The 12,256-nt window shown below is 34.5% G+C and overlaps 2 protein-coding genes across 3 annotated transcripts; one reads left to right on the top strand and one right to left on the bottom strand.

Moving 5' to 3' along the window:
• Positions 1-780: 780 nt before the first annotated feature.
• Positions 781-7,464, top strand: LOC141668297 (proteinaceous RNase P 1, chloroplastic/mitochondrial). The gene is made up of 6 exons (XM_074475113.1): positions 781-2,038; positions 2,542-2,631; positions 2,738-2,919; positions 4,415-4,535; positions 6,953-7,021; positions 7,137-7,464. Exons 1-6 carry the CDS (start codon positions 893-895, stop codon positions 7,293-7,295), a joined length of 1,767 nt encoding a protein of 588 aa, XP_074331214.1. The 5' UTR covers positions 781-892; the 3' UTR covers positions 7,296-7,464.
• Positions 7,465-8,006: 542 nt separating this feature from the next.
• On the bottom strand, positions 8,007-9,417 carry LOC141668298 (NAC domain-containing protein 104-like). 2 transcript variants are annotated; one of them, XM_074475115.1, is made up of 3 exons: positions 9,230-9,417; positions 8,719-8,996; positions 8,007-8,586 (listed from the first exon to the last, which is right to left on the bottom strand). In XM_074475115.1, the coding sequence occupies exons 1-3, from the start codon at positions 9,315-9,317 to the stop codon at positions 8,440-8,442; spliced, it is 513 nt and encodes a 170-aa protein (XP_074331216.1). In that variant the 5' UTR covers positions 9,318-9,417; the 3' UTR covers positions 8,007-8,439. The 2 variants fall into 2 exon arrangements, with proteins under 2 accessions (XP_074331216.1, XP_074331215.1); XM_074475114.1 differs by having other exon boundaries at positions 8,379-8,586; positions 9,149-9,417.
• Positions 9,418-12,256: the final 2,839 nt, after the last annotated feature.

The following is a 12,256-nucleotide window of genomic DNA, read 5'->3' as shown; positions in this document are numbered from 1 at the left end:
CGTTAGGCGGTATGCCAACCGCCCTGGTCCGTGTAACAATTTTTACAACATTGATGTAGACTGACCAACCAAACTTTTAAAAGTTTCTTTTGAAGGGTAAAATAATTCATTAATTATAAACCGTACGACATCTACAATAATAATCAACATTAAAATATATATATATATTACAAGGATAAAATCAAGATTTTATTCACTAAAGCTATTATCGTTGAACAAAATTTTTATTATGGCGCATCTCTCGCTGATATTACTGAAATTTACAATTTTTTTGAAGAGATAGTCTAACGATTTTGTGTAACCGTGAGAATCGTGTAGACATGATTTATCAGAACATGTTCCAAAAATTGACCATAACCGTGATATCATACAAACTCTTCTAAATGAACCATTGTTATAAACGTCTTACAGATCTACAATCTCGGACATTAAAACACGATCAAACTCTCACAAGAGAGATAAACAAAACACAATCAAACTCTCATAAGGTGAGACTAACAATCTCATAAATGGGTAGAAAATACCAAATACGGGGCTTATAACCGGCTAAAAATGTCGAATGATAGCCCCTAAATCGAATACCGAATTTAGGGGTTATTGGAGAGAAAATAAGAGGGGCAGCGACTAATTTAATTCTTTAAATATTTTGTTTATTATGATATACTATAATAAGTATAAACAAATTGATTTGGTAGTAGACATTATTTTCTTTAAATAATGTTAACCGTAAATTAATCCTTTATTTTCTTGTTAACAAGTGAATGACAAAAAATAAAATAAAACTAAACAACTTCTGCTGGGATATAATAAAGTTTAAAGATACACAATCAATGCTGACCCTGTGTGAGTAATTTCCTCAAACACCTGGTGTGCACTCTTGAAACCTGGCGCAATGCTATTGCGTTTAGGCTCTTTCTCCCCTCCCTTCACAAAACCCTCTCCCCTTTTCTTCTTCCTCACCAAAACCCCATCATTTTTCATCCATTACACCCCCATTTCACCCCCAAAACCCCTTCATTTTCACCATTCTTTAAACCCCACTTCGTGTTTTGCTCCAAGAAAATTACCCTTTACTAGATTTCATCAGTTTTGCACTTGTTCAGCTCTTTCTAATAAGCCCTTTTCGCAAAACCCTCCACTTTCGAATAGAAATATGAAAAAAGCCCGACGCGAGTCGCCTCAAGGCGTGTTGCTTTATAAGCTTGGGTTTTGTTCGAAAAGCAAGAATCTTGTTGAGGCTTTAAGGCTTTATGATGAGGCTAAGATGAATGGTGTTGTGTTAGGTGTTGATCATTATAATGTGTTGTTGTATTTGTGTTCTTTAGGGTTGGAGGGGTTTGCTGAGTTGGGTTTGGAGAGGGGGTTTGAGATATATAAGGGAATGCGGGTCGAGAATGTTGGTCCGAATGAGGCCACGTTTACGAGTGTGGCTAGGTTAGCGGTTATGAAAGAGGATCCGGAGATGGCGTTTGGGTTGGTGAAAGAGATGAAAAGTCGGGGGCTTTTGCCGAAGTTGAGGTCGTATGGACCAGCATTGTTTGGGTTTTGTGGGAAGAAGATGGCGGATAAGGCGTACGAGGTTTATGCACATATGGTTGGGTTAGGGGTGGTGGCGGAAGAGGATGAGATTCGGGCGCTTTTGAAGGTTAGTGTCGAGGTTAGAAATGTGGATAAAGTGTATGAAATGTTGCATAAGTTGAGGGTTACTACGAGGCAGGTGACAGAAGAGAGTGCTGCGGTTGTGGAGGAGTGGTTTGGTTCGATGTGTGCTGCGGAAGTTGGTGAGGAGAATTGGGATGTCGCGAAGATAAAGGAAGGGGTAGTGACGGGAGGAGGAGGGTGGCATGGGCAAGGATGGTTGGGGAAGGGGGAATGGAAAGTGGTGCGGACTGAGATGGATGAGAATGGTGTGTGCCGGTGTTGTAGGGAGAAGCTTGTTTCTATTGACATTGATCCTAGAGAAACTGCAAATTTTTCCACTTCGTTGACTAAGTTGGCTTGTGAAAGAGAGGTGAAGGCTGGATTTTTGCAATTTCAGGTATGCTTTGAAAGTAGCAGTTATTTATTTATTTACGTTTTTATGTACTATGAATTTGCTAAATATCATTGATGCTTATGAAATGAAATAAATCATTGTCCGTTGTTTTAAAGTTTACAGATTCGCAGATCCTACTGCACAATATTCTGTTTACTTGCACTGACATTTTATTGGTTACTAACTTTTCATTGTTTCTTCTAGTTTTTGTACAATTGCGTTGGATATTGGAAAATTTCACCCTAGTGTTTAAAAACCATAAGTTTATAGATAGGAAGCAATGTAATCATTGTAGATATATTTCCAGACTAACTTAGTGTAAGACAAGATCTATAATACTTTTTATAGGAAAATAAAACTCCATGCAGTTTGTTGTCAAGAAATGGTGTCGGGGTGGGGGGGGGGGTTATATGTGCATATGTAAGTCTAAATACTTGTTTTCATGCAACATGTATGCGCAATAATTTTCAAGGTCATCTTTTGTAATTTGAACTGCACTCATTCAGGAATGGCTTCAGCGGCATGGTCCATTTGATGCTGTAGTAGATGGTGCAAATATAGGGCTCAGCAATCAACAAAGCTTTAATTTCTCACAGGTATGGGGCGTTGTTTGTAACTCTGTGTTGTTTATGTATTGGAAACGAACATAAGGAAATATGGATACACATAATTGCAGCTTGTTATGTTTCCATATTATTGTAGGTAAATAATGTTGTTAAGCAACTACGTGATATTAGTCCATCGAAGAAGTCACCACTTGTGATATTGCATAGAAGCCGTGTAGTTGGTGGTCCTGCTCTGAATCCTAGAAATAAAAAGTTACTGGAGGACTGGAAAAAGTCCGGTGCACTTTATTCCACCCCACCAGGTTCAAATGATGATTGGTATGCTTTTGCATTGAAACTCTAGTAAAAGAGTTGTTAACTGGAACACATATTGTTTGATTTGAAAGGGAGACTTTTCTTTTACTTTAAAAACATGTTTCCTTTTTTTTGTGTGTGTGTGTGTGGGGAGGGGGATTGAAAACATTTCCTTTATAGTAAATTATGTCAAATAAGGGCAGAAATTTTTATTCTGGAAATCTGTACACGAAGACAGTCAACCGCAATTAGCCAAAAATAAATAAAAAGAAGATGGTCAACAAGTTAGACTTTGTAACTGATATTGAAACATTTGCGCGTTACTGATAGTTTTATCATCTTCGATGTGGAGAATTAAGCAAAAGAGAACAAAGTAACGGACTCTCTTCAAAAGCTAAACAAAGTTCTCCTCTGTTTCAAAGTTTAAAATGAACTTATTTGGACCTACATTGTCCTTGGCCTTCTCATTAAACCTGACCCTAAACCTGGACAATTGTAGAAATAAGCCTATGTAGACCGACTAGTAATGAATAGTAATCTTTGATATTGTTGCTTTCAATAATGGATTGAAGCTTTGAACCTTCTTTTGTCTAATCACACATTTGTTAGCTTTGGCTATAATTGGAGGATAGGAGTACGCTTGTATGCATTTTGTGTTATTATATAGTAGGCGTTATAATTTTTATCAAGCGTGTAGACTATTAACTTAAAGCCAAGAAGCCGGCCTTGTGTTATTGACTTCCCCACAAGGATATTTATGATCTTCAGTAATGTATAGTGGCACTGTTATTTTAGGAGATCCCAGTGCTAGGTAGTGACTGAAGCCACATTCTAGCTATTTTAAAAATTGTGCTCTTCTTTGTGTTAGTGACAAGTGTAAATAATTATAAATAACTTTTGCAGATTTTTTTTATACCACTAACTAATACAAAAACAAGGTCAGTGATGTTCTTGGTTGTCATTGTTCGTGAAGATATGTACTGGAAAAGGGCCAGTCGTCCTAAAATTTGAATTCATTTCTTGTCGCACTAGTTCATTTGTAGCATGCCATAACTCAATGGATTGGCTTATATACATTATTAGAATGGTGGTGTTTTTCCTAAATTAAAGTTTGTTGCTCAGCATCTTGAACTATCTAAGCGCAGTCAAAATATGGTTTATGGGGTTGAAATTTGTGTTGTCAACCTATAGGGTTAATCATTTTTCTAATTTAATCCTTAGCTGATGGTGAAAGATTACCTTTTTAATCTACCAGAAGAAGAAGAAGAAATGGTAGCAGGTTATCAAACTGAATACTCAAAGAAATTTTGAATAGCGACTCTATCATGGCTCATTTTAAAGTGCTAGTAGAATGTGGTCAATAGTATATATATGAATTTGGTATTTAAGTTTCAAATATTAACTCTTTTATCTGATAAATGTAGGACAATTGTCGCTACTTGTTCTTCACTCGAAAGTTTGTTGTTATTCTTCTCCTAAAGGGGATTTTTTTTAGACATGTTTTCAATTTTTTTGCCAGGTACTGGTTGTACGCAGCTGTAAGTTGTAGGAGTTTACTTGTGACAAATGATGAGATGAGGGATCACTTGTTCCAACTGCTAGGAACTAGTTTTTTTCCCAGATGGAAAGAAAAACACCAGGTATTATATTTTCTCAATTTAATTCTACAATGATGAGTATATTTAATCTGTGGAAATATATTGTCTTATACTTGGAACTGGTCGTGACATTCTTATTAAGGTTTTCACTAGTTGGTTCAAATTTTGTTCTTAGCAAACTTTAAGATCTCTGGACATCCTCAACTTTTGGAATCCCCGTTGTTTTATTATAACCTTGCAGTGTCACCCGTTAATGACACATTTTTTAGTTTATTAAACCTTTGAGTATTTCAGCCTAATATATTTATTTTAAGACTACGTGTTCGACCAAAGTAATGGACATTAAGCTATATTTCTATTCTTGGGTTGTTCTTCTCCTGTTCTTTTCTTGTGCACGGTCTCTTCCCACCTTCAATGGCAACCCAGCAAATGAGTTTGTCGGAGCAGAAGTGCCGAGGAGCTTAAATGCTTGATACACATGTGGCGTCTTCTAAAAATGAAACGATCTTGCGAGTTGGATGTACGATTATGCAGCCAAACATGCTCGAAAACATGGCTAAATGATGGTAAAGGGACTATATTAATACATGGAATCAGTAAATTTCTAGATTAAAATGTTTGATGTGTGAGCCGTGAGCGTGGTTACATGATTAAGGGGCATGGGGAATTGGTGAGGTGAAATGCCTTTCGATTCACTTTTTCACAAACCCAATTGTTTTAGATCCCCAATTTTTTCTGTTATCCTCCCCCGTGGATCCTACCACTCATTTTTTTTTCTTTCTTTTCTTCTATTATTTATTTAATTATTCCATTGCTCCACTTACTTCCTCTAAATTGACTGTTTTACCCTTTGACTGTCTTCCCTTCTTTCTTACGCCTGGTAATTGTTTTTAACACCTTGGGCTGTTTAATGACATGAGGGTGGTGATTGAGGGGTTTTGTCGTGAATTTAAGTTTGATCGAGAAATGCCAGCTAGCTTTTAGGAGTTCACACAAGAATACAAATGAAGAGGGTAAAAAAAAGGAGGAATTGTACTGACATGACATATAATAGTGACAGTTTGACAGGTAATTAAGTTAAGAAAGAATCTGACTTGAATTATTAGGTTGTTCTTGGTTTAAGGTCTGAGGTTGTTCTTCTAAAAATGAAACGATCTTGCGAGTTGGATGTACGATTATGCAGCCAAACATGCTCGAAAACATGGCTAAATGATGGTAAAGGGACTATATTAATACATGGAATCAGTAAATTTCTAGATTAAAATGTTTGATGTGTGAGCCGTGAGCGTGGTTACATGATTAAGGGGCATGGGGAATTGGTGAGGTGAAATGCCTTTCGATTCACTTTTTCACAAACCCAATTGTTTTAGATCCCCAATTTTTTCTGTTATCCTCCCCCGTGGATCCTACCACTCATTTTTTTTTCTTTCTTTTCTTCTATTATTTATTTAATTATTCCATTGCTCCACTTACTTCCTCTAAATTGACTGTTTTACCCTTTGACTGTCTTCCCTTCTTTCTTACGCCTGGTATATGTTTTTAACACCTTGGGCTGTTTAATGACATGAGGGTGGTGATTGAGGGGTTTTGTCGTGAATTTAAGTTTGATCGAGAAATGCCAGCTAGCTTTTAGGAGTTCACACGAGAATACAAATGAAGAGGGTAAAAAAAAAGGAGGAATTGTACTGACATGACATATAATAGTGACAGTTTGACAGGTAATTAAGTTAAGAAAGAATCTGACTTGAATTATTAGGTTGTTCTTGGTTTAAGGTCTGTAGGCTATGTTTATGCGAGCGAGAAATTTACAGGTAAACCTCTTTAAAGTAATATGGTTGGGATTGGGACCAAGAAAAAATATTACTTTAGCGAGTTTATTTATTTATTTTTGCTAAATACTTTAGCGAGTTTATTACTTTATCGGTAGTAAAAATACACTGTGTCCATTATGTTAGGACCTGGGAAAAATATTATTATAGCAAGGTTATTATTTTATTGATTATTACTTCGAGGTTTAACTGTATATAATAATATATATGGGGGTGATACTATCTTGAAGTTGGTGTCATATTGTTGGATTTATCATTTAAAGAAAGTCTCCCGTGTCATTTAGCGGGAAAAAAATAATAGAAAAGAAAGTCTCCCGTGTCTGCTGGAGGAAGGTATGGACCGAAAGTCGAAAGAGGAAAAAGAGGAAAAAGCAAATACAGGACCATATGAAGAATAAGAGTAAGAACGAGTAGAAAGTGAGATAAAATTTGATAAACAAATATTTACATGTGAGTATAGAATTTGTCGTCGACAAAATGTCTTGTGCGAGTTAAATTGTTATCGAAGATCTGGCTACAGCTTTTTGATGTTAGGAGGTGCTCTTATGGTTCATTTCTTTTCTTTTTTATGGTGCTCACTATTAATACTGATGCTTTAGCCTTTCAAATGATAATTGCTTTTGTTGGCAGGTACGGATAACAGTGTCACGGGAAGGACTCAAACTTCACATGCCGCCTCCATATTCGATAGTTATTCAAGTAAAACTGATTACTTAATATACTGTTATATCATTACAGCCAAATTTTTTTTTTTCAAATCTTTTGAATCTCAATTTTGTTAATTTCTGATGAAGTGCTTGGAAATGCAATGCAGGAATCGGAACAGGGTAGTTGGCATGTGCCAACTGTCACAGGAGATGACCTTGAGGTCCCGAGGCAGTGGCTTTGTGCAACTAGAAGTGCGATGCCTCTTAATAGTGGTAAACCAGGAAATAAATTTAAAGTAACTAAGCCACTGAGTCAGCTTTTTTAATCAATTGAGCGGCAGGTATGAATTAGGCCCATCTCATTCTTAATATGTAATTAACAAACCTTGGGGCTTCATAATTTAATTATATACCCCTCCAATGGATGTAACATTAAGATTCAATTTTGATAGGATTTTACATTAAATTACTTATTAACTATAAGTTATTAACTGATGCTTGTGGTCAGATAGAATCGTTTGCATTTGTAATTGAACGTGGGTGGAATGATCAGTACGTTCAATGCTTAAAAACTGATTAAGAAATGAAATGATGTCCGATGTCCTAATCAAAACATTATAGATAGCAGTTTAGCACTCTATAGCCGCCGTATAGATACAGGAATTTACATAAATTAAGTGTTCTAAGAATATTACGCAACATTAGCTAACACAAAATTTCTAGCGGAGGAATATATGAAAATGAACCAAACCAGAGATTACACTACATGCGTTCGTCTATATTGTATGATTCTTTGTTTTAACATCATAAATGCATAATTGTGGTATATATGTAATATGTGTGGTGGTTAACAATAATACAATATTGTAGCAGAACATGTGTAAATATGGATTTATCACGTATTCATACCAAAAATCCAGTTTTACATGTATTAATGTATATTGGTAAATCGCGGTATGATATGTGATAGCATATAGTTGTTTTGAGCAAGGGACCATGTAATATTATATGCTTCTTTCGAAGTACGAGAGTATGAATAAAGACGCAATGCTAAGCTGAGGCATGCACTAATAATTGTTCATAAGTGCTCAAAATCTTTGAAGTAACACAGTGGGGCACAAGCTCATGAAAGCACCAATTTCAACTTGTAATTGTTATATGTATTGCTTTTATAGAAACATTGAACTGCCATTTTATACACTCCCATGACCCAAGCCCATGTTTACATATTTTTTCTAAGTATATATATTATATATATAGGTAAATTATCCCCAACCAACTTGGTTGGGATATACCATCCACAATGTTTCATTGCCGGCTTTTGCAATGTTTTATTGCGGCAGGTGAGTACTACCGCAATGAAGCATTGCAGCAGCTGTATCCCATCCAACGATGGCTGTGAAACAACTCCCATATATATATATATATATATATATATATATATATATATGAAGGTTCAAAATTAGCTAACTAGATATAGTTTGATGAACAAATTTCATCATAATCATCATCTAGTGACAAAAAGAGCTCGTCCATGCATGAAAGCTCCTGTTCATCGTCTTCTTCGCCGTAGCTCTTGTGCTCGTAAACTCTACAAAGTACGCATTTGCCATGATCCTGAAAACGTACATGCATTAATGTGAATTATAGTGATCGGGTAACTATAGATGATTCCTCACATTTTCGTCTCAAACACACACACACACACACAATATATCATATATGTCATAGTTTTGTCAGGACAATTACGTTTTTAGATTTTCGTCTGGCGCTGCTGCTGGAGCCACCATAATCACAGAGACTGAATTCTTGCATTATCCAGTTTGTTTTAATGCCTTCTGAATCAGGTTCACCTACACAAAACACATAACATTTCTTGATCCCAATGACTTTTCTCTTGCTGCTACTTTTGCTACTCAAAATAGGTTCTTCTTCTCCAATAGGATTCCAAAATCCACTGCTTGTAATCCGAGTTCGTGTCCTCCGGCTGTAAAAATACCACTTCCTTTCCTCCTCCATAGCTTTGCCTACACAAGTACAAATATATATATGAGTAAACGAAACAACTAGAAAAAGCATGAGATGAATGAATAAATCATTTTCCTTGGCCAAAACCATGTGTTGCATGCTTTACTCTTAATAACAAGAGTTCGAGAGTTCAACAGAGAGACGTGTGTACCATCTAAGTCCCAAGGATCACAAGGATAGAGATCAAGATCCGGGATGATATTAGGATGGCAAGGCAAACGAGAAGCCTTACGTTGGAGGAAGTGAACAACGAGCTCTTCATCCGACGGCGAAAATCGAAAGCCAGGTGGAAGGTTTACATTGTTATCCCCCATCCCCATCAACTACAAGAAGAAGAGTTGCATGCAATATATGCTAGCAAGTTTTGAACAAAAGAGATATAAATGAAGCTGATAGTAATGAAAATGCAATGCAAGGTATTAAATTTGAAGTATGTTAAGAGGTTTATATAGTGTTACAAAACATTTTTTATAGATATAAGATTGACGTGACATAGAAGTTGTGTTGTTGATCATGCTGCATGTATGGGGGTTGTGTACTTAATTACATAAATAATATAATATATAAATATACACAAACGTATAAAAGAAGTGACATGTGAACCAATTTAAATATATAAAGAAATATTGAACTACATTTAGTATATTTAATAAATGAATACTTATGATGTAAATTAAACAAGTCATTTACAAGTGATAAATAAATGAATACTTATAATTTATTTAAGTGTTTCAATAATTTTACATATAAGTCAGAATTGTTTTTACTTAAACAAACTAAAATAAATAATTTTAAATTTAATTATTCTAATTTGTGAATTTTAAATTAGATTAACATTTTAAAATATATATTTTAAAACTAAAATTAAATAAAAATCAAAAAAATCAAAATAAGTTGGGAAAAGATCCGTCGTTACTAATATTTAACTAATATTTAACTTATTAATTTATAAATTAAAATCTAACTTATAAATTTGATCGACAAACACTGTTCGGACTTAATACATATGGGGATTATGGATTACATAGATAAAACACTAGATTAAAGGGGAGGAGAAGATTAATGATGGGGGAAGAGAAAGTGATAAAAAGAAGAACGTTGGATGCTAAATAAGTAACGGGGGTTGTAAGTGTCCGAGGGAACTAAAAGTAACACTTATTATAATAATATTAGTAATTTAAGTCTATACGTAACCTATATATTAATGGTAATGTTTAGGGGTTGTTTGTGTCCTTTTTTGTCATGCTTATATCATCAATACATCTCATTTGCCTTGGCACAGAATATAAGTATCTTATTTGATTCAAAATGACAGGAACTCAAATGTTTGATTCTATTCCTGGCCCATATTCTAGCAACTTCATACCTTATTTAGTTGATTATAAAAGTTTTAAAGTTAAATATTCAACCTGAATGTTAACATTTTTTTACCCTTCTTTTTATCTTGATTATTCTATAAAATGCCAACAAGGGGTGATCCCCTTCTGGCTATGTGTAATCAATGAACAAATAAAAGTAATAATACAAAACAAATTTACTCTTTTCATTTTCTGAATTTGTCTTGAGGGGAAAATTCCACGGTCCATGGTTGGCTCCACGTGGTGGGAGCCAACAGAAAAAGACTTCTGCAATGAAACAATGCGGAGGACATCCACAATGAAACAATGCGGAAGACATCCGCGGAAGACGCATTGATACAATGCGGAAGCATTTTGTTTTTTTTTAATTATTTGTTTAAATAATATGTGCTTTACATGTGTTTTGATTTAAATATATTTATAATTTAAAACAAAAATAATATTTATATTTTAAAACAATTAAGTTATTTTTTAAAAATAAAGTACTTAATAAAATTTAAGAAAGAGATTTATATTGAATTAAACATTGAATAAAATTTAAAATAAAAAAAGAACCACTTCCCTTACTTACCATCATATTAGTTCGAGGGACGTATACCCGGTTACCGAAATAGATCCCAACCAACCATGGTTGGGGAAGGGCACCCTTGTCTTGATCTGTCTCAGACACGCATGATAGACGGTGATTTGAACAAAGCAAATAACAACACCTAAACCCTAGTATTTGTATCAATGTGTACAAGTGTGACCTTGTTATATATATATTTTTGCTATGTCTTGATCACTATCTAATAAGTTTGTAAAATGTTTTTTTTTGACACCTACATGCCTCACACCAATATCTTAACTCTTATCTTTCTGCATATGGATGACACATTATACAAAACTCCAACAAACACTAAGGTAGACAAACAGTCAATTCATATTGGACTATTAAATACTAGTTGTTATAATCATCTCTCAGTGTTATCATTGACTCATACTATTACTCTCTCAATCTTTCTTGTAAAACTAAACCTACATGTAGGGAGGAATCGGAGACCGGAGTGAGTCCTGCTAACTATTCCCATTCACAAAAATTTTGAAAAATAAATAAAATAATTTGGATTCATTCTCTCGGTACGTCCAGGGAAGGATCTAGTAAGGGCACCGGGGGACACGTAAAATAAATTTTATCATTTTTTTAAAATATATGAAAATGCCTCCGAAAATTCAAAAATATAAGAATGTACTCACAAAATATAATCGATGCTCCCCGAAATAAAAATTATGGATCCGTCCGGGGTATGCCTATTCTATAATCAATCCTGATTCCGACTCCGGTGCTACATGATGTGTCAAGGGACAAACACATGTAGATTGGCTCATATGGAAACAAAAAATAAGGCTCATATTTGATTTCTGGGAATTTGCTTGTTTAGCTGTACTATTGAAGAAGCATGCATGACACTTGATAACTACTGCCACTAATCATGATAAAAAACAATTATTAACACTTAATCCACTTGTGTACTAGGAGTTATCCTTTTTAACTTTAAGAGCCGTAAGTGAGTTTGGAGATGTTAACTTGTTGCGTAAAGTTATTAGTAAGAGATTTAGTCAGTTTGGACATTAGTTTAAGACTTTAAATTAAGTGGTGTTAACTAGAAACTTGTGACTTTAAACATTTTAAAGTTGTAACTAATAAAATCCAAACAAGATGATATTTCCTTTGTAAATTAAGATGATACATGAAGCACACATTAATGCCTAAATGGCGATTATGATCACAATTTACGGTTTTACCTCATCTGCTTGTTAGATAGTGTCGATCCAAGTATCATATCGAGCAAATAATAGAAAATCATTTAATATATAGAATAGCCAATTAACTTCATTAATATGAGTTATTTTGTAAGTGA

The sequence above is a fragment of the Apium graveolens genome, chromosome 6 (genome assembly GCF_009905375.1).
Source record: "Apium graveolens cultivar Ventura chromosome 6, ASM990537v1, whole genome shotgun sequence".
Lineage (NCBI taxonomy): Eukaryota > Viridiplantae > Streptophyta > Magnoliopsida > Apiales > Apiaceae > Apium > Apium graveolens.
This window is presented reverse-complemented; position numbering and strand designations above follow the sequence as displayed.

What these genes read in the sequence shown, in the direction of transcription:
- LOC141668297 (XM_074475113.1), top strand. Translation starts at nt 893, where the DNA reads ATGCTATTGCGTTTAGGCTCTTTCTCCCCTCCCTTCACAAAACCCTCT. An exon ending in AAAGCTTTAATTTCTCACAG is followed by an intron (nt 2,632 to 2,737) that starts GTATGGGGCGTT and finishes ATATTATTGTAG; the next exon opens with GTAAATAATGTTGTTAAGCA. An exon ending in CATATTCGATAGTTATTCAA is followed by an intron (nt 7,022 to 7,136) that starts GTAAAACTGATT and finishes AATGCAATGCAG; the next exon opens with GAATCGGAACAGGGTAGTTG.
- LOC141668298 (XM_074475114.1), bottom strand. Translation starts at nt 9,317, where the DNA reads ATGGGGATGGGGGATAACAATGTAAACCTTCCACCTGGCTTTCGATTT. An exon ending in TGATCCTTGGGACTTAGATG is followed by an intron (nt 8,997 to 9,148) that starts GTACACACGTCT and finishes GTACTTGTGTAG; the next exon opens with GCAAAGCTATGGAGGAGGAA. An exon ending in CCAGACGAAAATCTAAAAAC is followed by an intron (nt 8,587 to 8,718) that starts GTAATTGTCCTG and finishes GTACGTTTTCAG; the next exon opens with GATCATGGCAAATGCGTACT.